General features: G+C 52.9%; 1 protein-coding gene across 5 annotated transcripts in view; it reads right to left on the bottom strand.

Annotated features, from left to right (window-relative positions):
• MYO7A (myosin VIIA) overlaps window positions 1–24,124 on the bottom strand; it is a 98,518-nt gene that overhangs the window by 50,017 nt on the left and 24,377 nt on the right. For all 5 annotated transcript variants that reach the window (XR_014069158.1, XM_081543180.1, XM_081543181.1 and 2 more), the window contains 12 exons: window positions 23,389–23,508; window positions 22,486–22,628; window positions 21,239–21,449; window positions 20,714–20,849; window positions 16,356–16,462; window positions 10,238–10,375; window positions 7,179–7,337; window positions 6,654–6,746; window positions 4,462–4,556; window positions 2,833–2,917; window positions 2,059–2,277; window positions 1,515–1,622 (listed from right to left, as the gene is read on the bottom strand). Coding sequence is in view for 4 of the 5 variants with exons in the window: in XM_081543180.1 (XP_081399306.1) it covers window positions 1,515–1,622; window positions 2,059–2,277; window positions 2,833–2,917; window positions 4,462–4,556; window positions 6,654–6,746; window positions 7,179–7,337; window positions 10,238–10,375; window positions 16,356–16,462; window positions 20,714–20,849; window positions 21,239–21,449; window positions 22,486–22,628; window positions 23,389–23,508 (1,614 nt within the window). In the remaining variant the exon portion in view is untranslated. The remainder of the gene's footprint in view (window positions 1–1,514; window positions 1,623–2,058; window positions 2,278–2,832; window positions 2,918–4,461; window positions 4,557–6,653; window positions 6,747–7,178; window positions 7,338–10,237; window positions 10,376–16,355; window positions 16,463–20,713; window positions 20,850–21,238; window positions 21,450–22,485; window positions 22,629–23,388; window positions 23,509–24,124) is intronic.

Below are 24,124 nucleotides of genomic sequence, written 5' to 3'. Positions count from 1 at the left end.
CAAATTTGGAAAACTCAGCAGTGGCTACAGGACTGGAAAAGGTCAGTCCTCATCCCAATTCCCAAGAAGGGCAGTACTAAATAATGTTCAAACCACCGGACAACTGTACTCATCTCCCATGCTGGTAAGGTTAGGCTCAAAATCCTCCAAGCTAGGCTTCAGCATTATGTGAACCGTGAATGTCCAGATGTTCAAGCTGGATTTAGAAAAGGCAGAGGAACCAGAGATCAAATTGCCAACATTTGTTGGATCACAGAGAAAGCAAGGGAATTCCAGATCGTTGACTACACTAAAGCCTTTGACTGTGTGGATCATAACAAACTGTGGAAGACTCTTGAAGAGATGGGAATACCAGACCATCTTACCTGTCTCCTGAAAAACCTATACACAGGTCAAGAAGCAAGAGTTAGAACCCTGTATAGAACAACTGACTGGTTCAGGATTGAGAAAGGAGTATGGCAAGGCTGTTTATTGTCACCCTGTTTATTTATACACAGAGCACATCATGCAAAATGCAAGGCTGGATGAGTTACAAGCTGGAATCAAGATTGCCAGAAGAAATATCAACAACCTCAGATATGTGGATGATACCATTCTAATGGCAGAAAGTGAAGAGAAACTAAAGAGCCTCTTGATGAGGGTAAAGGAAGAGAGTAAAAAAGTCAGCTTAAAACTCAATATTAAAAAAACTAAGATCATAGCATCCGGTGCCATTACTTCATGGCAAATAGAAGGGGAAAAGGTGGAACCAATGATAGATTTCCTCTTCTTGGGCTCTAAAATCCCTGTAGATAGTGACTGCAGCCATGAAATTAGAAGACGATTGCTTCTTGGCAAGAAAGCTATGACAAACCTAGACAGTGTGTTAAAAAGCAAAGACACACTTTGCCAACTAAGGTCCGTATAGTCAAGGCTATGGTCTTTTCAGTAGTCACATACAGATGTGAGAGCTGGACAATAAAGAAGGCAGAGTACCGACAAATTGATGTGGTGCTGGAGAAGACTCTTGAGAGTCCCTTGGACTGCAAGTTGATCAAACCAGTCAATCCTAAAGGAAATCAACCCTGAATAGTCATAGGAAGGACTGATGCTGAAGCTGAAGCCCCCAATACTTTGGCCACCTGGTACAAACAGCTGACTCACTGGAAAAGACCCTGATGACGGGAAAGACTGAAGGCAGGAGGAGCAGAGGGCAACAGAGGATGAGATGGTTGGATAGCATCATCAATTCAATGGACATGAACTTGGCCAAACTGCGAGAGATGGTGAGGGACAGGGAAGCCTGGCATGCTGCAGTCCATGGGGTCACGAAGAATCAGACACAACTTGGAAACTGAAAAACAAAATCTCCCAGCTGAGGGTCCGGACTCACAGCCTGCTAACCTGGCACAGAACAGGCACCCAGTGCACAAATGATGGAAGGTCACGTGAACAGAGGATGAACAGATGGTGTTGGCTGAGAGCCGCTGAACCAGTGAATGGAAGTGCAAGGCGCCGGCACATCCCCAGCTCACCTGATGTTTGCGTTCAGCCTCCTGCTTGGCCTTCTTGGCACTCATCTCCTTCCGGAGCTTCTCCTCCTCCGCCAGCCGCATTTTCTCAGCCTCCAGGCGCCGCAGGTACTGGGGGAGGGGGGTGGCAGTGTGGGCACCGTACCATGTGTGTGGCTGTCACAGTGCTCCCTGCCAGCTTGACCCCACCCCACCCACTTTGAGTTCCAGGACTGGGGATGACTTTGCCAAATAATTTGACAGAGGGAAACTGAGGCACGCAAGAAACCCTCCAGGTCCCACAGCGGGTTGAGGGCACCTTTGATCCCAAGCCAAAGCAGGTTTGCCTTGGCCTCCCAAAGACTCACAAGAGGGACTGGGCCCCCACTCTACCCCTGGCTGGGGAGAGGGAAATGAGGGTCCAGTCTTGTGCATCCTTCAGAGGGAGAGCCCTTCATACCGCCCCCAACAGGCTCAGGCCACCCGCGGGATGATTTGTCTTCCTGAGGTGGAGCAGCGCCCCTCAGAGGACCCAGAGCCAGGGGTGCTTGTGGACTGGGCCCCTCACCTCAGCCCTGAGGCGCCGGTGCAGCCTGCGGGCAATCATGCCCCGGGCGTAGGCCTGCACGGTGATCACGGCCCAGAGACGGTGGCGGAAGGCCTTGCGCACCAGGTAGGCCCGGCAGCGGGCCTGGAACCCGATGATGCGCCGGCGGGCCAGGCAGTACTGCTGGTGCAGCTTCCGGGAGCGGTGCAGGGCCTGCAGCCGCAGGAAGCCCAGCCGCATCTGCAAGGACAGCTGCCAGCTCAGAACCACGGCCCTGATGCCAGACCAGCCCGGCCCACGGAGGTCACTGCCCTGGCTCCACTCGCCAACCCACAAGCCCTGAAGGCACAGCTGGTTCCTCTCAGACCAAAGCTCCCCAAGGAGTGGGCTTGGCTTCCCCCTGAGGTGGGTCTCCCCACCAGGGACACCATCCTTAGACCAGGAGCCAGCCTCCTTCCTGTCTGCCTCTCCAGCCCCAAGTCCAGGCTGCAGCCCAGTTCCTTCCCAGAGTCTATGTGACACACCCACTCCTGGCCCCCTGTAAGGTGTTCAATAACCTGAGGCTGACAACCCACCAGGACATTCCAGAAGAAAAGCAGAAACATTGCTGACCAGCAGGGGAGAACCACAGGAACCAGACTTGGACTTTGGGCTGGAGGAATGGTAGTTTTGAAGTGGGGGGGGGGGGGCAGGAGGCCAGCCAGGCCCAGCAAACCGGTAAGTCCTGTTGCTATGACAACAGAACCCGGTTCAAAGTCCTCGCGGGTCACCAAGCAGCTCCCTCAGGAGGCTCACCAGCCCATAGTTTCTCCTGCAGTTGTGGCCCCGCCAGTGCCTCTGGATCAGTGTGGCGGCATTCTTCAGCTTCAGGAAGTTGGACCTGAAACAGCAGCGTGACGCAGGAGGATGTCTGTTGGGGTCTGGGTGGGGTTTGGAATCAGGAGAGCAGGGCTGAGTCCCAGCTCTGTGTCTCCTTGGCTCCACGACCTTAGGCAAAGGCATATAATCTCTTTGAGCCTCAGTTTCCTCATCTGTAAAATGGGCAGAATAATACCTGCCCTGCCTGCCTCACAGACTTGTCACATAAACTCAATAAGGTAGGCATTCAGAAGGTTATTCGTGAATAAATGTAGGACTTCCCTGGTGGCTCAGATGGTCAAGAATCTGCCTGGAACGTAGGAGACCCGGGTTCAATCCCTGGATCAGGAAGACCCCCTGGGAAAGGAAATGGCAACCCACTGCAATATTCATGCCTGGAAAATCCCGAGGACAGAGGAGCCTGGTGGGCTACAGCCCATGGGGTTGCAAAGAGGTAGACACGACTTAATGACTAAACAACAAACAGTAAATAAGATAAGGATTAAACACTTGGAACACTGTGAAAGTGAAAGTGAAGTCATTCAGTCGTGTCCGGCTCTTTGTGACCCCCTGGACTGTAGCCTACCAGGCTCCTCCATCCATGGGATTTTCCAGGCAAAAATACTGGAGTGGGTTGCCATTTCCTTCTCCAGGAGATCTTCCTGACCCAGGGATTGAACCCAGGTCTCCCTCATTGTAAGCAGACGCTTTACCATCTGAGCCACCAGGGAAGTCCTGGAACATTGTAAACATCACTTATTACTGATTGTCTAACTCCCTCATTTTATATGTGAGGAAACTGAGACTCGATGTGGTTGGGGCTAGAGCCCTGGTCTTCTGACTGAGCACCATGCTGTCCCTCTGCACACACTAGGCCGCAGCTACAGGCTGACAGTCATCTTTGACCTCATGGAGGACGAGAGGTCACATATCAAACAGCAGGTGTCTCCTGAATGTAGAAATAAGAGGAGGAGTGAAGGATGGCTACCTCAGTATGGGTGAGTCCATGAGCCAATGCCTGGATGCTCACACAAACGAGGGCACAGCCATGGGAAAGGATGGACAGGTGGATGGGCAAACAGGTGACTGGGAGGACCAAGGATGGCTGGACAGGTGGGTGAATGGTAAGAGGAAGGGAGTGGCCAGATGAACTAAAGAAGGGGCAGGAAGTGTGGTTTTTGGGGAGCCTGAATCACACTCCAGAGTCAGCCCCGCCCAACTGGGAGGTGACACAACTGTGCACATGCCCCTCACATGGAATACGGGACACACTTTGTAATTTACAAATCTCATAGCATCCACGTGTGTGTCTCACAAGCCCACGTGTGCAGGCATGTGTTACTGGGCATGGGGGATATAGATGGGTCCGTGCGTCTTAGTGTTCATCTATGTTCACGTGATCCTGTGTGTATGCCTTGCAGATGTGTGCATGTTTCTGTGTATGCACATGGGTGTTTATTCGCAGTGTCCTCGTGGGAGGAACCGCGGTGAGCCAAGCACATGCGTGCATGCATGCACACACACACACGTCAGCGGAGGCGGGAAAGAGGCCATCCAGACACAAACCTGTCTTTGAAACCCCGGATGACTTTCTGGAGGAGGATGACTCTGTCGGTGATGGCCTTGTCCCGCTCCACCTCCAGCAGCATGTCATGGTGGTCCTGGAGGGCAGAGCCTCCTCAGCAGAGCCCCCACCAACCCCTCCAGTCCCAGAGCAGAGGCTGCCCCAGGTGGGCCCCTCTTTCTCACTTAGGGCTCTGGCCTAGGGCTCAGTTGGGCCCTAATGGCTTCTAGCCCTGCTCTGGCCCTATGGGGCAGCCTCTCTCAACCCCAAGTACAGATGGGTACTGTCATGGCTGGTTCCCAGAGGCCTGGGTGGGACACATGCAGCAGGAGGGGCCCAACACGCACACCCACTGACTCTATCCCAGTGGCCATCTCTACCCCAAGACTGGGTTATTCTAGGTGTTTCTGTCACATCAGCCGCTGACCTGGGCCAGGCACATCACATTTCTCTCCTGGATCTTAGAAACAGTCTCCTGGCCTCTATCACAACCCCTCTATGACCCCCTCAAGGAGGGATCTTAAAGTAATACCCCATGGCTCCCAGAGCCAACTCAGGTCTTCTTCCCTGGCACCTGGGCCCTCTACCATCAGGCTCTGCCCTCTTCTCCAACTCTCTCTCCTTCTCATCCCCAAGTCCCCAACCCTCACTCCAGTTGGACAAAACTTCATGGTTCATTCAATACACTAATCAAATATCTCCAGGTGCCCACCTTGTGCTAGGTACTAGATGGGACTGCAGTGAACTAGGCAAACCTGGGCCCTGCCCTAGGGAGGCTGAGTCTGGAAAGGGATTCAGACTCAGATAATCAGATAATCCATCAGATAATGACACCTATCAAGATAATCCAGGTCACATCACTTGGGGACAGGGCCTGGCATGGACGGGGTGCTCAGCCAAGGCTTTCTGAATGAGTGAGTGAATGTATGAGAAGAAGGCTTGGGGTCTGGAAACCACTGCCTATTTCTGAAGAGCCCAGAGAGGTGAGGATGTGGAGGATGGGGACAAGGACAGTCTTCAGACGTCTCTGGCACTAGAGGCCATCATGCTATAAGCTTTCCCTCCCTTAATCACATGAGCTGAGCATCAGGACTACAGGCTGGAAGCCCTGATCTCTGCTCCAGGGCAGTGCCTGACCTGGGGCACCTCGCTTATACATGGTGCACCTCTGAAACGTGCATAATAATTTTACCTCATGGGCTGCTATGACGACTAAATGAGATGATGGACAAGAAGCCCCCACTGGGGCCTGGCACACAGAACAATGCTTTCCAGACAGCAGTTGTGAGATGCAGAGGCAGGAAATGAGGGTTCAGAGAGATGAAGGCACTGGCCCAGGCCCCTCAGCCAGAGAAGCATCAGACTAGACCTCAGGACTCTCTCCAGCTCAGGGCTGGCTCCCTCTTCCCTCTCCCCAGCCGTCCTGGGCTGTCTGGGCCCCACCCTGTGCCAGAGGAAGGAGCTCTGACCCATCACCCGGGATAGCCGGAAATCTAGAACAGCGGAAATGGAAATGGGGAAGCCAGGGTTCACCCTGTCCCTGCTGTAGCCGTAGTCCCTGCCTCGGCCATCTCCCAGCAAGCTCTCCCGGCCCAGCTTCCTGCTCCCAGCCCTGCCCCCTCCCAGCTGCCCAGCCCCCAGAATCCTGCCCAGGATGTGCCGGGAGCCAGAGAGCCCTAGGTGCCAGTTCAGGGAGCATGGGGATAGGTCCAGGGACACTAGAGAGCAAGGTGGGTGGCACACAGCCAACCACAGCCTAGCATGAACCAACTGGCAGGAAACCACAGGAAAGGACCAAAAATACACTCAAGAGTCCCCCACCACAAGCACACCCCATTGTACAGATGGGAAAATGAGACTCAAGAAAAGGCCAGTGACCTGCCCAAATTCCCAGGGCAGACCACCACAGGGTCGAGACTAAATCCAGGCCTCCCTGGTGAGGCCACCTCTGGCCTTTGGTTCCTCATGACCCCACACCCTGGCTAGGAGTCAGAGAGGCTCTCAAATACCAACTGCCCCTCCACCACCCAGGAGGTCAGACCCCACACCTGCTCAGGGCTGGAGGAGCACAAAGGCCCAGCACTGACCCAACTATTTGCTCCAACTCCTCTATAGGGCCTCCTAAGACCTGTTCCCCCCATCCCAGGGAGTTCACAGCCCCTCCAAGGCAGCCAGAGTCAGAGGCCATGCTCACCTTCAGAAAAATCTTGGTGTTGCCAATCTGCCAGTCGTCGTGGGTGCCCAGCACAGCCTCAGCCATGCGCTGACATGTCCCCCGAAGGTCGTCCTGGGTGGGGCGGGGTGGGGGGTGGCAGTGCACAAGAGCTTGGGTGGTCCCACCAGTGGGACAGGCCACCTGTTATCCCTCCCAAGGCTGGGGGACAGAGATCTTGCTCCAGCTCTGCCCCTGACGCTGTGCCTCCAGCCGGGCCCCGCCTTCTCTGACCCTCACTCTTCTCCTCAGCTCCGTCTGAAGATTGTCAAACCCTCACCTACAGCCAGGGCCCACTCAGCACATGCGTTGAGTCCACACCAGGTGTGCATGGCAATGGAAGCTCTCAGATGCACTCCACTGCCTGACCCCAATTTTCCCAGCCACACCTGAGGTGGCCAAGTTGATGTTATGCCCAGCACACTGTTCCAGTGAGAAAAATGAGACTTTTGCCCAGCCCAGGGCTGGTACCCTCCCTCCCACCACCTCTGCCCCTGGCCTGCACACCTGCTTGTAGGCCGGCTTCACGCCAGGCAGCAACACTCGGTACCGTTCCACAAACTCCACGAAGCTGTAGCGGATGGGGTAGCCAGCTCGGCGGATGCGGATGGTCTCCATCATGCCCGAGTACCGCAGCTGGCGCACACACAGGTGCCGGTCGAACAGCTGTCGGGCAAGGAGCCAAGGGCATCAGTGCTGAAGGCTCGCGCTGGGAGACAAGCCCTGCTCTGTGTTTTCCTGGCCCCAGAAAGAGGTCCTGAGAGGCCAAGGTCACACAGCGCATGAGGAGCAAAGGCGGGACCAGACCCGGATCTGCAGTCCAAACCCACCGAGCAGCACAGAATGAGACCCTCCCTCACGAGGGATGAGCTGAGCGCTTTGAGGGCACAGAGGAGAGACAGATTAATTCCCCTTGGGACATCTCAAGGGGCTTCAGGGAAGAGAAGTTTAGCTTTGTTCTAACTCTCCCGACAAAGGTCCGCGTAGTTGAAGCTACGGTTTTTCCAGTAGTCATGTATGGGTGTGAGAGTTGAACCATAAAGAAGGCTGAACGCTGAAGAATTGATGCTTTTGAACTGGATAAAACTCTTGAGAGTCCCTTGGACAGCAAGGAGATCAAATCAGTCAGTCCTAAAGGAAATCAACCCTGAATATTCACTGGAAGGACTGGTACTGAAGCTGAAGCTCCAATACTTTGGCCATCTGATGCAAAGAGTCAACTCATTGGAAAAGACCCTGATGTTGGGAAAGACTGAAGGCAGGAGGAGAAGGGGACGACAGAGGACAAGATGGCTGGATGACATCACTGATTCAATGGACATGAGTTTGAGCAAACTCCAGCAGACGGTGAAGGACAGGGAAGCCTGGCATGCTGCAGTCCAGGGTCACAAAGAGTTGGACACAGCTGAGCAACTGAACAACAACAATCGTGACAGGAGAGAGAGTGCTGGAGTGGCAAGCACATGCAAAGGTGAGGAAGCCTGAATGCGCAGGACATGTTGGGGGATTTTATGGGGATGGAAGAGGCTAAGCCAGGCCAAGATCATGGTTGTGCAGGTGGTGGATCCCTTGTACACCCCCAGGAGGCACCCTTCATATTATAGCCATTTTATAGTTTTTCAGACAACTTTCTGGCTGTCTTCATTAAGGAAACCTTAACCTTCATTAAGGAAAAGTGAAAGTCGCTCACTCATGTCTGACTCTTTGCGACCCCATGGACTATACAGTCCAGGGAATTCTCCAGGCCAGAATACTGGAGTGGGTAGCCTTTCTCTTGTCCAGGGGATCTTCTCAATCCAGGGATAGAAGCCAGGTCTCCCACATTGCAGGCAGATTCTTTACCAGCTGAGCCACAAGGGAAACCCAAGAATACTAGAGTGGGTAGCCTACCCCTTCTCCAGCAGATCTTCCCGACCCAGGAATCAAACTGGGGTATCCCGCATTGCAGGCAGATTCTTTACCAATTGAGTTATCAGGGAAGGAAGAGACGCATTTTTCTAACTGGCACAAAGTCATTTTTGTAATGGCCACTGGGTTGGTGGAGAGGCTGGAAAGGGCCTCAGAGGCCAAGCTAGAAACGTTGCAGGATGTGACTGGGTCAGATTTGTGTTCGAGACCCATGTCTCTCCCTGAAGAGGGGAGGGAAATGGGAGTGAGGGGTTGGGAGGCAGGAGATTCAGGAAGGAGGTCTTGTAGCAAAGGTCCAGGACACAGATGCTGAGGTCTGGCCGCAAAGAAGTTTCGAGAGGCATCTGAGAGCAGGAGAGATGGTGCCCAACTGTAGGGCCGTGGCCTCAATCCCCTAGACCTCCTACATTAGAGGGCAGTTTGCTGGAGCCCTCTGATTCTCACACCCCTGCAGACCGGACCCTGAGCCCTAGAGGGACTGGCAAGCCCACTCTGGGGAATGTTTCCAGGCAGGGGACAGGGGACAGGGCCAGCAGGCGGAAGGCTGACTTCCGCCACCTGTTTCCTCTCCGTACAGGCACTTTCCCTGGACCAGTGCTGGCCTCCCGCCTTCCGTCCCTCTGCAGACCCCAACTTCCCCTGGGCCTCCCCTCCTATCTCTGGGAAGTGTCTAGTGGTAAACAATACCTCCCAGAGCTGTGGAAGGAGAGCGCTCCTAGCAAGGGGCAGTCCAGGCTCCTGGCTCTGCAACCTCTAGTCCCCAACCTCCTTGAGCTTCCCGTCCCATATCTCAAATGTGTGCTTAGTCGCTCAGTTGTGTCTGACTCTTTGCAACCCCATGGACTGTAGCCCGCCAGGATCCTGGGTCCATGGGGATTCTCCAGGCAAGCATACTGGTGTGGGTTGCTATGCCCTCCTCCAGGGGATCTTCTCAACCCAGATCAAACCCAGGTCTCCTGCATTGCAGGTGGATTCTTTACCATCTGAGCCACCAGGGAAACCCACCAAATCTCGAATATGGGGCCATAAAGTCCCCTCCCTCACTGGCTATTGGGAAAGTTGAATGAGACTGTGGAAAGACAATCTAATCTGTTCTGGGCACACAGAAAGGGCTCAACAGATGTTATCCAGAAAAGTCAGAAATGAAAATATTCCCAACCAGTCAGAGGAATCCAGGAAGGCTTCCAGAAGGAGGTAATCATTGGCAGAAGCAAAGGAGAGGGGACTTTCAAAGAGGGGACCACAGCAAGAATCATTTACTGAGTTCCTTCCTAGGCGCCAGGAAGTTTGCATGCGTCACTGAACAGAATACTCCCAGGAGGTGGGTACAATCAGTCCTGTTTCCATCTGAGAGGTAACTGAGGTATGAGAGAAAGAAGTGACTCCTCTACAGTCACCCCACGGGAAGGTGGTGGAGTCAGGATTTGAATCTGCATTTAGCCCACTACTACAGAGTCCAGGCTCTTTTCAGGGAACTGGGCTGCATCCGGTAAAGAGGAACTTAGTTCTGTAAGCCCCTCAGGGGCCCTACCATTCCCCTCAGGGGACAAAGTCTCCCAAGGCTCAGTCCACCCTGCTCCCTTGGCCCGGCCCCTCCCATCCCTCAGGCTGTTTCCAGCTGTCTACCCCCACCCCCCATCCCTGCCAGGGCTGCTCACCATGGGCTTCTTGAACTCATTGGGCTTTATGCAGCGCACGAAGAAAGGCTGGCAGGCACCCAGGGTCCGCATCAGCAGCTCCAGCGACCGCTTAAACTGGCTGCTGAGTGTGGGCGAGCGCTTCCTGGTCTCGGCGCCCTGGGGGGATGGACCACAGCAATGGGAGGGGCTGACCCTCGCCCCTCCGGCCCTCCAGAAGGGAAGCAGGAGAGGAGGTCACGGTCAGGGCCGGAGGGAGAGCCTCCCAGGGAAGCAGGCTGACCGGACACATAGGTTTTCCTATGACTGCCTGGGCTGGGCTGGAACTTAGACACCACCCCCTCAAACACACCCCCATCTGGGAAGCCTCCCTGATCCTGGGTCCAGAAGCACTGAACAGAGAGTGAGGAGCCCTGGGGTCCTACTCTGGGTGCTAAATGACTCCGGGCAAGACACATGCAGCCCCTGTCTAGTCTCCGTCCTCCCTTTGCCATAGAAATGAGTGGCCAGATCTCTGGACAATGGGGTCACCTCTAGAGGCAGATTAGACAGACCTAAATTCAAACCCTAGCTCACCACCCTGAGCCCTGTGAATCTAGGCAGGTCACTAAGCAGCACTGGGCCTCAGTTTCTGAGACAGGATAGTGCCATGTATCTAGCTGAGCGGGCTGTGAGTCTGCCTCAGTCAACAGCCACCCAGCAAGGCAGGAGTGCTGCCCGCAACCTCTGCCCTCCCTGTAGGATTAGCAGGTCAGCAGCAGGCGGGCGGGGCAGACGCACATAAGCCTCCTAAGAAGGCGCCTTTGGCTGCCATCCAGCACTAAGGCCCAAGGGCCCCATGCTCCACCAGCCGCTATCTGCAGGAACTGGCCAGCGACCCCCTGCACCTCCTGCCCTGTTGGGGTCCCCCTCTCAGAACACTGTGAAATGGGGTGGGGTCCTAGGGGAGAACCTGAGCAACAAACAGCCAGCAGACAAACAGCAGAACATCTCAGACCCAGAAACTGAACATAGAGACCAGATTCGATTCCAAAGCATTTTGACGTTACTGTTTTCCTGGCAATTTCTTTTGGATGAGAAGTTTTTTATAAGTGAATTTGATTGTGACTTTAAGATTTTCTACTTTAAATGAGTTATTGTATCTGATCTCCTGTAGCACCAAACACTGGGGATACAGATGTCAATGTGTGAAGTGTGTCGGGTGAGTGAGAGGAACTTAACCCATGCTAGAGTGAGACCGTATGCCCCGGGACTGAAATGAAACTTGTCAAGAAATAGCAAATCCTTGTTATTCTGAAATTTGCTGTGTTTTCCATTATAGTGGTATCTAGAATTAGGATTCTCTGAAGAGAAGCTGGAGACTATTTTGCACGGGGGTTGGGTGAATGTCAAGTCTGTGACCCCCACATCTGCCCTAGCACCTAACCCAGCAGCAGCATCAGGTGACCCCCACAAGTAGGGGGGAAGCTGTCCAGATTAGGCTGTATCCAGCCTCCATTAGAGGCCTTGCCATAAGCACCTGTGTGCGCACACGGAGCACAAACACAACAGACCCATAGCACACACAGTACATATACATAGACACAAAACACACAAAGGTACACACATACACGCACACATCATACATATGCATACACACACATACACACCACAGATAAACACCACATACAGCACACATACCACACCTAGACAACACACAGAGACACATACATACACACACGGGCATGCACAACACATATACACAACACACAAAGCACGAGCACACGTACAACAAGTACAAACAACATGCACACATAGGGCACATCCTTCTCTGGTTGTGATCAGCACACTGGAACCACTCCTTTCTGTCTTTGCCACTGAGCTATGAGCCCTGAGAGGACTGGCGGGTTTGCCTTGCTTACTACCGTGCCCCAGGTAGTACACAGCAACAGTCAACAACACTTTGCTGAACTGAAATGGTGCTGAACTGGGTGCTCACATTCAAGGGCTCCTAGAAATTGTCTAGCTGCTCAGGCTACAGATCTAGGGGCCATCCCCAACCCCTCCTCTCTCATATCCAATATGCAGCAAATCTTATTGACTTTACCTCCAAAACGGATCCAGAATCTGACCCTCTTAACCACTTCCTCCACCATCAGCCTGGTCCAGGCTGTCTGCATGGCTGTCTTGCTGTTGCAATAACCTCCAAACTGGTCTCCCTGCTTCTGTCCCTCACACTGACCTCTACCCCACTATCAACACAGCAGCCTGAATGAGGCTGTTCAAACAGCAATCCAGTCATGTCTCCCCTCTCCCAACTGACTCAAAACCCTCAATGGCTTTCCAGTTCCCTCAGCATGAATACCAAGGTCCTTTGTAAGAACCAGCACTGTCCCACAGGATCTGGTCCCAGTTACCTCCAGCCTCTCCACCACCTCACTCCCTCCCTTCCAGCCACTCCTGCCTCCGTGCTCTTCCTACGATGCACCAGGCAGGTTGGGGCTTATAAAGCACCTTGGGGCTTTGTACTTGCTGTTCCCTGTTCCCTCTCCCTGTGCTGCTTTTCCTCCAGAATGCACGTGGTCGGCTTCCTCACCTCCTCACCAACCTCTCCGTAAGGCCTTTCCTGATCCCTCTTCACAACTGCAAAACCCACCACTGGCTCTCCTCTCTCCATTTTTCCCATCTCATATATCACCATCTGACTTATGATAATTTGCTTATTTGCTTATTAACGACTTCCCCTTTCTGCTAGAGGGTAAGTCCCATGACAACAGAGGATTTTTTCAGTTTTGTTCACTACTGTATCCCCAGGACACAGGACAATATCTGGCATATGACAGGCACTCAATAGGTATTTCTGATGGAAGGAAGGAAGGAGTAGGTGGGGGCTATGAGCCCAGGGTCTGCTTTCACTTCTGTGGCCACCTGGTTTCTGATTTGGTTCTATTTCATTGGGGGGAAAGGTCATCTTTTCCAACATTTGTTGTTTTCTGGGATAATCTGCAGATATTTAAGGATGGGGTAAAGGCAGAAGTGAGAAATCAAAAGATCTGTGTTAAATGATTCCATGGAGAGGATGTGAGGGGCAGGTACCTGAATGTAATGAGATTGGAGCTAGGAGGTCAGTGGCAGGAGATGCCCCCTGCGTGAAGAGTGAACAAGCCTCCTGTGGACTCAGCTCCGTGGGGACATGTGCCTTGACTGGGGGCTTCTTCCATGCCGTGGAAGAAGCACCATGCTTTTGGCTTACTGCTCCCTACCAGCAGTAATTATTGGGGTGGGGCTTCCTGGGGCACCCCAAGAGGCAGACACAAGAGTCAAAAGGCAGAATTCAGGCATTGGGACATGCACAGGACATGGGTCTTATCACTCAAAGGATGTGGACCCCTACCCTAAGGAGAACACGACAACCAGTATACTGTCATCCAGTAAAATTTGATTCAGCATCCACACTTCACCAAGCCAATCTCCTTGTTCTTTTAACAGAGCTATCATTTTTCCAACAGAAAAAAGCATTTTCTTAAGACAACACTCTCACAGTCAGCATGGTACAGTGAAAAGGAGCAGGGACTCAAAAGCCTCACTTTAGCCTTCACTTGTCCATGACCTTGGCCAAGTCCCTGCACCTCTCTGAGATAGAAAAGTGTCAGTCGCTCAGTTGTGTCCGACTCTTTGTGATCCCATAGACAGTAGCCTGCCAGGATCCTCTGTCTGTGGGATTTCCCAGGCAAGAATACTGGAGGGGGTTTCCATTTCCTCCTCCAGGGGATCTTCCTGACCCAGGGACCAAACCCGCATCTCCCACATTGGCAGGAGGATTCTTTAGCATCTGAGCCACCAAACCTGGATCAAATCCCTGTGTGTCACCAGCTGTATGATCTCAAACAAGTACCTTGGCCTCTTTGTAAAGCGGGGACAACAGTAGTTACTCATGAGTGAGCTATGGGGAATGAATGAGATGAGAAATGTGTGTATAGCTCACAGGCTGGCCCAGAAGAACAAAAGTGATTGTTATCAAATTGGTCCCTGCCATGTTCTAATCCTGTGCCCCAAAAAATCCCTTGGAGGTGGGTGTTTCTGGACACCATCCCCTCCGCCCCAGTCTCATGCTGGAACCTCTCCACGGTTCCTATGCAAGTAGGTTCCCAGAGTCCAGGGGAAGGAGACTCAGAACAGGAAACTTCACAGGGAGGTCCCCACAGCCTCCAGGCGCTTGGAAAGAGAGGTAGGAGGACAAGTGGGTTCAGTGGTCTTTGAAAACTGCCCAGGAATGCATGGGCTTGGCAGGGCACCTGGGTCTACAAGAGGAAAGACTTGGGAGAGAACCCAGAGTCATTCCTGTCTCACTAACTCTGTGACCTGCAGTGTGTGGGCTTCGGGGTGGGGACTACTGGTACTGGAGCTTCAGGCACCTGCACCCTCCCTGGTAGTGGCCCTATGTTCCTCCCATCAGCCAGCTGGGCCGCAGTGTTGGCCTGGAGCCGACCCATAGCAGAGAACCTCTATCCAGACATGACGTGCCAGCAGCCCTGCTGTGCAGCTGTGGCTTTGTGAATTGTGCCAGGACTCAGCCAGGCACAAGACAACAGGGGGATGCCAGACACACAGGAAGGAAGGGGGATTCAACATTAAGACTGAACGTGAGAGGATGTCAGACCTAAGCAGAGAGGAAATTGAAGGTAGAGAAGAGGTCAGAGCTATGCTGCTGCTAAGGTCACCCTGCATCTCTGGAGCCCAAAGCACCTTGGGAGTTACGCACAACCTGGAGCTGGTTGTCAAGACACACCAAGAATGCTGTCCAGGACCTAAGGAGGACCGGGGTAGGGGGTGGTGTCCAGTCCCAGCTCCCTCAGATGCTGTGACTTGGAGTGAACCACACACCACCTCTGAGCTTCAGTCCCCGTCTGCAAAATGCAGAAACCACCACCTGCCCCTCCTGCTTCACAAGGTTAATCAGAGGCTCTGAGTCTCAGATGTAGAAACCCTTCACAGGGCCTGATGGGAGGAGCAGGCCTTGATACCTCCAGAGACTCAGGGAGCAGAGATCTTGGTAGACAAGGTTCTGGGGCCCAGCCCGGGCTCCGGTACACTGGGCAAGTCTCATCTCTTTCTCTAGGACTCAGTTTCCTCCTTTAAGAAACTGAGATGCCTGCAGTCCACACAACTCAACAAACAAAGATCAAACCACTCCACAAACCACTCCACAAAAACACACACTCCACAAAAATAAATGAAAACCAAACAACGACAACAAAAATAGCCCTTGCCCCAAGCCTCAGTGCCACGGTGGCCAAGGACACAGCCCAGTCCTAAGGGCCGCTGAGGCCTCTCACGCCATCCTCCGTTCCCCGCTGGGGTCTTTTACCTTCGCAGAAGCTGCTGAGTGGCGGAGAGTGCCCGATGAATAACCACAGAGAAACTACAACAGGAACCAGAGCGCACGGTGGCGGCGAGATGGGGTGGGGAGCAAGGAGAACGTGGTGGGTCAAAAGACGAGGGCAAAATCCACCAGGGAGAGAGGATGACCCTTGGGGCAGTGGGGCTTCGGGGAGGCAACACAGGCAGCTGGACAGGCACGGAGGGGGCCATAGCTCTGCCCTCCCGGGAGTCCCTCCTACACTCTCCAGGAGACCATGGGACAGGAGGAAAATACAGAACAAAAAGGCATACAATCCAGCAGGTAATCCACCAGACTACCACTCCAGGGACAAAGCAAATGCCAAGGGTGGGAAATTCTCCATCCCCTGTGTGGGGTCCAGGGCTGGTGCAAATAGACTTTTGTGCCCGTTTCTCTCAACACCCCGACACCCATCCACATCCTCAAGGCTGGATGTCCCCCCTTCACCCATACTCCGTTAATGACTAGAAGGTCAGGGAGGGGACTCCAAAACTGAGTCCTGACCAGGCTCTGCTCTGCAACATCTCATGTGATCCTTCTCTGGGCCTTACACCCCATCCACACCCCCTAATTAGTATAAGAGGACCAGATAGGAGGATCTTGGAGGCCCTCCAGCCCCTCCTGGAACTACAGCAAAGCATTGCCCTCACTGTGTGGCCAGAGGAGCTCAGCTGAAGCCATTAGACAAGGGGACGCCTAGACACAGGCCTGGCTTCTGGGGGCCCTGCCTGCCCAATGAAAGCCACACCCCCACGTTACCATGGCGACATCAGCCTGGAAGATCTGCTTGATGAACTTGTTCCTGGAGGAGTGCACCAGCTGGATGATGTCTCCATGCAGGGTGTCCCGGTTCTTCTCCAGGAAGCCTGGGCAGCACCACAGAGCAGTCACACACTGCAACTCCAGCGGTCTCCCCCCAACAAGACTCACCCCCTTCCCAAAGCCACCACGCCTCGTCCATGAAGACCCTCAAAATCCCCCTAGTTCAACCACATCCACTTTACAGTGGGGGACTCTGGGGCTGAGAGAGGACAGTGGCTTGCCCAAGGTCACAGAGAAAGCAAGGGGCAGAGCCAGAGCTGGAACTCAGTCTCCCCGGCCACACGCCACCTCCCTCTTCCAGGCTGGACAAAGAGAAGGGCAGGAGGTCTCAGTCCCCAGGAGGGAGCAGGGCTACCTTTCCCACCAAACCACCCTGCTGCCAGAAACTCCAGCTTTAGTCTTTTGAACAAACGTGAGATAGGCTGGGGCATTGGACCCTAGTCTGGGGCGTGAGATCCTTTACTGGAGTGCTTGCACCGGGACAAACCTCTCCCTGAGCAACAGAAACAAAGAAGCTATGAGACTAAAAATAACTGCAGCGCATGTATCAGTTCAGTTGCTCAGTCATGTCCAGCTGTTTGTGACCCCATGAACCACAGCATGCCAGGCCTCCCTGTCCATCACCAACTCCCGGAGTCCCCCCAAACCCACGTCCATCGAGTCGGTGATGCCATCTAACCATCTCATCCTCTGTCATCCCCCTTCTCCTCCTGCCCTCAGTCTTTCCCAGCATCAGGGTCTTTTCCAATGAGTCGGCTCTTCGCATCAGGTGGCCAAAGTATTGAAGTTTCAGCTTCAACATCAGTCCTTCCAATGAACACCCAGGACTGATCTCCTTGCAGTCCAAGGGACTCTCAGGCAGTTATGAACAGTAAGATACAAAAAGGCTACAAACCAACTACCATTTCTGAGCTGCTGGGAGGAAAAGCAGCACGCTGCCTAGGAGCCCTGCACACAGCACCGAGAGTGTGAGCAGGCCACACCAGCCACCCCTCCAGCCTGACCCACCAACCCGCCCACACCCTCACCTCACTGAAGGAAGCAGCCTGCCCCTGCCCAGGGAGCCAGCAGGGGCACCGGTTTCTTGTTCGAGCTCCCTCACTCCCTCATGCTGCAGCACAAGCCTCAGTAAAGCCTTGCCTGAATTTCTTGCCTGGCTTCTTATCAATTTCTATGGATTAAAGAGTCCAAGGACCCAGGTTGGTAACAAAGGTGTCAAAAACCCTCAAGTGGGTCCCCTAGGAGAGAATGAAGTTCGTCTGGTACCAGCTAATAGTAAAGGAATGAAAGTAAAAGTACCTTGATTTTGGATATTGCCCTCACAGTTGTAATGCTCACAACTTCCCCTGTATATGTGGGACAGATGGAGATTATCTTCACCAAGCCGGACAAAGAAAGAAATCAATGTTCAGAGAAGCTAAGCAAACTGTCCAACACCACACAGCAAGCGGCGGGCAGCAGTTAAGACCTGAGCCCAGGCACCAGTCCAGGGAGGCTCCCTGCACCACACAGACTCCAAAGAGGACTGCCATTCCCTGGCCTGAGAATTTAGGAGCTGGCTAATGGGGGTCCTTGATAGGGTGGAGCAGAAGATGGGGGTGTCTGAGGAGGAGGAACCCTGCAGAGAAGCAGCACCCTTCCCCCCAGGACTCAGGCTGCCCTGGCTGGCGGACGGCACAGAGACCCAGTGTGGGGCTGCCCACCTGACATCTGGGCAAGGGTGAGCTGCAAGAAGCACTCAGTACCGGAAGGGGGGCTCTGAAGCTAGGATGGAATTGTAGGGCCCTAATTAAAGCATAAAGAAGGCTGAGCACTGAAGAATTGATGCTTTTGAATTGTGGTTCTGGAGAAGACTCTTGAGAGACCTCTGGACTGCAAGGAGATCAAACCAGTCAATTCTAGGGAAAATCAACCCTGAATATTCATTGAAAGGACTAATACTGAAGCTCCAATACTTTGGCCACCTGAGGCAAAGAGCAGACTCATTGGAAAAGACCTTGATGCTGAGAAAGATTGAAGGCAGGAGAAGGTGGTGGTGGCAGAGGATGAGATGGTTAGATAGTATCACTGACTTAATGAACATGAATCTGAGAAAACTCCAGGAGACAGTAGAGGACAGGGAAGGCTGGCGTGCTGCGGTCCATGGGGTCGCAAAGAGTTGGACGTGACTTAGTGACTGAACAACAACAACAAATTAAAGCTCTATGACAGACTCACTATGGGGCCCTAGAGCGTCCCCTTCTGGGCCTTATGTTCCTTATCTTTTGAATGAGCATGATGTACCCATGAGCTCTTGCTTCATTTTGGATCACCTAAACCACTCATGTTTTAAATAAAATGCTGAACTAAAACAGTGCTTTGTGAACAGAAAATGCCAACAGAATTGTTAAAAGTAGCTCAGAACTGATTAGTGACCTTAGGCAAGTCATTTCCCTCTCGGGGCCTCAGTTTCCAAATCCATAAAAGTAGATGAGTCTTCTGTTCCCTCCAGAACTAATAATATTCTATAATCTTATAAGTGAGTAGAGTTCACTCAATTTTCATTTTCATATCCTCAGCAACAGTATGAAGTATGAAGCCTGGTCAATGAATGTTAGTTGAACTGAACTGAAAACACCCTCTCTTACTCTAAACAACAGACCCGTTTGTTTACCCAACGGTCCTTCAAACTTAACGTTGGCTTCCTACTTTCTAACAGGAGGGTCAGATATCACACCTCATATTTTAAGGAGGGCTGACAGCCCTCTGATCCCATAACTGCTGCATGGCTCACTCTGTGCCTTCTGCACCAGTTCCGCAAGGAAGTGTGAAAGCCGTGGCTTTTTGCTTTTTGAGAATTTCACTGACTTTGGCTGTGGGAGGGACCCTTCAGGACTGAGGGCAGTAGGGCAGACACATCCCACAGCTGATGCCCACTCAAGGTCAGCTCTTTGCACCAGGGTGGGAGGGGTGGAGTTGGCAAGGGCAGTCTGCAGGCTTTTGACAGACCATGTAAGAATTCCAAAGGGAAAAACTTAACTATGTTCTGACCTTCTTCCTCATTTTAGCTTTAAAATGAGCCCAATTATATCTCTCAGGAGAAAAGAAGATGCAAGTCCTTCAAAGACCAAACTCGGTCTTGTTGCTCAAAGACTTTTGGTGGCTAACTGTGCTGGTTCTAGGTCTGGCTTTGCACCCAATAGGCTGTGGGATCTACAAACTAACTGGTCCTTCTGAGCCTCAGTTTCCCCTTATGTGCAAAAGAGTGTTGAACCCATACAAAGAACTGAAACCAGGGACTAAAGAAGATACTTTTACACCCATGTGCACTTGGACTATAAGGAGATCAAACCAGTCAGTCCTAAGGGACATCAACCCTGAATATTCACTGGAAGGACTGATGTTGAAGCTGAATCACCAATACTTTGGCAACCTGATGCAAAGAGTCAACTCATTGGAAAAGACTGATGCAGGGGAAGATTGAAGGCAAAAGGAGAAGAGGGCAGCAGAAGATGAGATGGTTAGATGGCATCACTGACTCAATGGACATGAATCTGAGCAAACTTTGGGAGATAGTGGAGGACTGTGAAGCCTGGCGTGCTGCAGTCCATGGGGTCGCAAAGAGTTGGACACACCTTAGCGACTGAACAACAATGCCCATGTTCACAGCAGCACTATCCACAGCAGCCAAAAGGTGGAAACAACCCAAATGCCCATCAACAGATGAATGGATAAATAAACTGTGCTGTGTGTGTGTATATATATATGTATATGCATAGAATATTATTGTCATAAAAAGGACAAAATTCTGACACATGCTACAACATAGATGAACCTTGAGGGTATTATGCTAAGTGAAATAAACCAGACACAAAAGGACGAATCCTGTATGTTTCACTTATATGAGGTACTTGAATAGTTAGATACATAGAGACAGAAAGCAGAGTAGAGGTTATCAGGGACTAGGGGGTGAGGGGAGGATGCAGAGTTACTGTTTTGTGCATACAGAGCTCCTATTTGGGATGATGGATAGACTGGAGAGTGGTGACAGTTGCACAATATCGTGAATATAGTTAATGCTACTAAATTGTAAACCGAAAAACTGTTAAAATGGTTAATGTTATATTACATATATTTTACCAAAATTTTGTAAACTCTAAAAAAAACAAGGCACTGATCCCAGTGTTTTCTAACATCCCTTTCCACTTTGTATTTCAGCACTCTGGTGTGTCTGTCCTGGGCTGGAGATGGGGAAGGAAGGGAGGGAACACAGGCAGAGAGAGAGAGACAGCCAGCCCCAGGGGGCCCTCCTATACCTTGACTCTCATAGTAAACGATGCCTGCAAAGTGGTTGATCCCAAACTGGGTCTCGTGATTGTTCTTGGGGGGAATGTAGTTCGAGTTGAGCTTGTGCTGGGAGTTGAGCTTATGCAACATGGTGGTGTCCGTGCCCTGTGGGAACCGAGGAGCACCCATCAAGCTCTCCCTCTCCTCCCCGCCCCATTCTCCACTAGGCCCTATTGCCTCTCCTGACCTCTGTCTTTTCACCCCCCTTCTGTCTTTCCCAACAGCCTTCCTCCCTTTATTTATATCACAACACAGGAGCTCTCTGGGCCTCCATTTCCCCATCTGTTAAGTGGGTGAATTGGAATTACAAAACCTTGAAAGTACATCCCAGTATAGAAAATCTATTTCCCAAGATTAAAATCATGCAAGTAGGCCCTCCCTGACTCCAAGACATATTCTGTGCCTGGAGCACCTATTCTGTGCCAGTGGCATACTTGGACCTTCATCATATGGGGTGAAGGAGTCTCATCTGCCCTGCCCTGCCCCAGGCCCACCTTGGGGAACTTGCTCTCCTCATCGATGAGGGAGATGATGTTCATGGGTTTGTTGGCGATCATGTCCAGGGCATCCTGGTTGTCTGTGAACTCGATGTGCAGCCAGTCGATGCTCTCCAGGTCATACTCCTCCTGCTCCAGCTTGAACACGTGCCGCACGAAGAACTGCTGCAGGTGCTCATTGGCAAAGTTGATGCAGAGCTGCTCAAAGCTGCAGGGAGGGGGCAGGGGACAGGGGGGCAGCAGGGGAGGGGGAGGGGTGTTCAGGCCCTGCCTTGCCACTCAAGGGTGACCCCAGCTTGGTGTTCAAGGTGCCCCTGGGATTTTTAGTCTCTAAGGTAGAAAAGTATTGTAAGTCCAACCTCCTCCATGACAGAAGAGGGCATGGAGGCCCAGCGAGGGCACAGCAATCGCCAAAGGTCACTGAGTGAGTCAGAGGAGAGTTAAGGATGGATATCCACAGGGCTGGGAGTAGCACAGCAGACTGAATGACCAGCGAATATGATTCAGCGTGAATCCCAGGCCCTGGGATAGGGCTGGCCGATGGGCACCACACCCCTGGCAGAGTACCCAGGAGAGGAAGAGCCAAGGCACTGGGGAGGTGGGCCTCAAAGATTCAGAGCAGCAGCAGATATGGGAAGGGGGCTCACGATCTGGCAAGCAGGGCTTGAGGGTGACATCTCTGAGCCACCAACTCAGTGCTCTCCCAGGTGACTGGCACTTTGTGTGTTCAGGGTGGGTGTTTGGGTGGGGGGAGGGCTTTGAGGCATCTGAACATTATAGGAATTGAAGTGACTCGCCAGGGGTCACATAGCTGAAAAGTGGGGCCGGGCCATCTGCCTCTAGCCCCAGCATTCTCCTGGGCCAGCTCCATCCATCAGTCCCTCACATGGCCCTCAAGAGGGGTGGGACATCAAGCATGGCCAAGACCCCCATCTCAAACATTGCTCAGTCTCAGACTCACTTACTTTGAGACATCCTGCAGCTTGGACACTGGAGCGATGGGCAGTGGGGACTAAAGTGTCACAACAGGAATAAGAGCCTTTGCCCCACCACCACACTGGCCTCAGCTGGCCCAGGGGCTGGAGGGGATGGGAAGGGGAAGGGCCCCCAGGATGTCTGGAGTCACATTTTTCTACAGCCTGGAAGAGTGTGCTTGGGACCAGCTAAATGTAGTTCAAAGGGAGAGATGTGATCTGTCCACACTTTAGAAGAAAATTCCCAGAAGACACAGCTCCACGTGCTACCTGTTCACTGCAAAGTTCTCGAACCCAAAAATGTCCAGGAGACCAATGGACCGGCGAGAGTTCTTCACTTCCTGGGAAGGGGGCTTATAAATGGCTGCGTTGATCTTGTCCACGATCCACACGAAAAGGCGCCCGTAGATGCCCTGAAGGGAGAGGCAGCTGCATAAGCCACAGTTTCCCACAGAGACCGGACGGACGGAGATCTTCTCTGGGCCTCGGAGGCCTCACTCCAGCCCCTTCCTGCTGCAGGAAACCCCTATGTCTTTATTCCAGCTGTTCCCTCTGCCTAGAGCACCCTCTCCTACCCGAATAACATCTGCTTGTTTTTCAAAGCTCTATGGAGATATCAGCTCCACCAAGAAACCTCCCCTTCCCTCCCATGGAAGTTTGGGCTCCCACCCCTCCAACCATCTCTGTCTCCTCTGCAACTCTGACCGTCTCCAGGGTCCCAGGGCCCAGCACAAGGCCTGGCAAAGGGGAGGGGCTCAATGGATGACAAAATGGCAGGACTGAGGGGCCTCCCCACCTGGCCCATTCCCTCTGTGGGGTCTTCTTTAGAAGGAGAGACCAGAGAGGGTATCCACAGGGCTGGGAGTAGCACAGCAGACTGAATGACCAGCGAATATGATTCAGCGTGAAGCAGGCCAGGGATGGAAGGCCTCAGGTCACCAGAGCTGATCGGGCCCTTGAAGAACACAAGTCCCAGCCCCTTGTGGGATGGACGCATCAGGCTCAGCGGGGAGGCAGACTCTTGTCCAGGCCCCAGAGAGCCAGTGGCTGGAGCCGGACCCAATGGCAGAGCGGGGTCAAGGCTGATTTCCCTCCAGCTCTGTGGCCTCCTCGGCTCCTACCCATCAACAGCCCAGCCTCTCGTGGGGCGAGGAGAGCAGGCAGCCACTTCACCTTGACGAAGGCGTCTCGCACGTCCAGCGCCTGCTCCCTGCTGAGCGGAGTGGACACCGTCTCCCCGCGAGTGATGAGGGTGCGGCTGGTCAGGCAGTTCATCAGGTCTGGGGGGTTCACCTGGGGGGGCGACATCCAGGCTCTCACTCAGCCCCGCCAGCCTGCCCCTCCCTTGGCCACACCTAGAACCCCTCCCCCTTTCCAGCCAGGCCTGGCCCAGCCTACTCCCTCCACTGGGAAAGCCCTTCCCCACGGCCCACAGCCCAGTCCTCCCCAGTCATCAAAACCACCCAAATACCTCTCTCCTCCACAGCCCCTTCCCATCCCCAGGATGCCACCTGTCCCTCCAGCACTGGCTCCACTGGCTCAGACTCTGACTTTATTCATCCCAGTTTTCCAACTCAAGGCAGAGGCTAGTATGTATTTTGGAGAAGGCAATGGCACCCCACTCCAGTACTCTTGCCTGGAAAATCCCATGAACAGAGGAGCCTGGTAGGCTGCAGTCCATGGGGTCATGAAGAGTTGGACACGACTGAGGGACTTCACTTTCACTTTTCACTTTCATGCATCGGAGAAGGAAATGGCAACCCACTCCAGTGTTCTTGTCTGGAGAATCCCAGGGACGGCGGAGCCTGGTGGGCTGCCGTCTATGGGGTCGCACAGAGTCAGACATGACTGAAGCGACTAAGCAGCAGCAGCAACAGTATGTATTCACTAAAAGACTGACTGACCTGCT

The sequence above is a fragment of the Giraffa tippelskirchi genome, chromosome 11, assembly GCF_054371585.1.
Source record: "Giraffa tippelskirchi isolate mGirTip1 chromosome 11, T2T-mGirTip1v1.2.pri, whole genome shotgun sequence".
Lineage (NCBI taxonomy): Eukaryota > Metazoa > Chordata > Mammalia > Artiodactyla > Giraffidae > Giraffa > Giraffa tippelskirchi.
The sequence above is the reverse complement of the archived record's forward strand: the minus strand, read 5'-3'. Positions and strand labels throughout refer to the sequence as shown.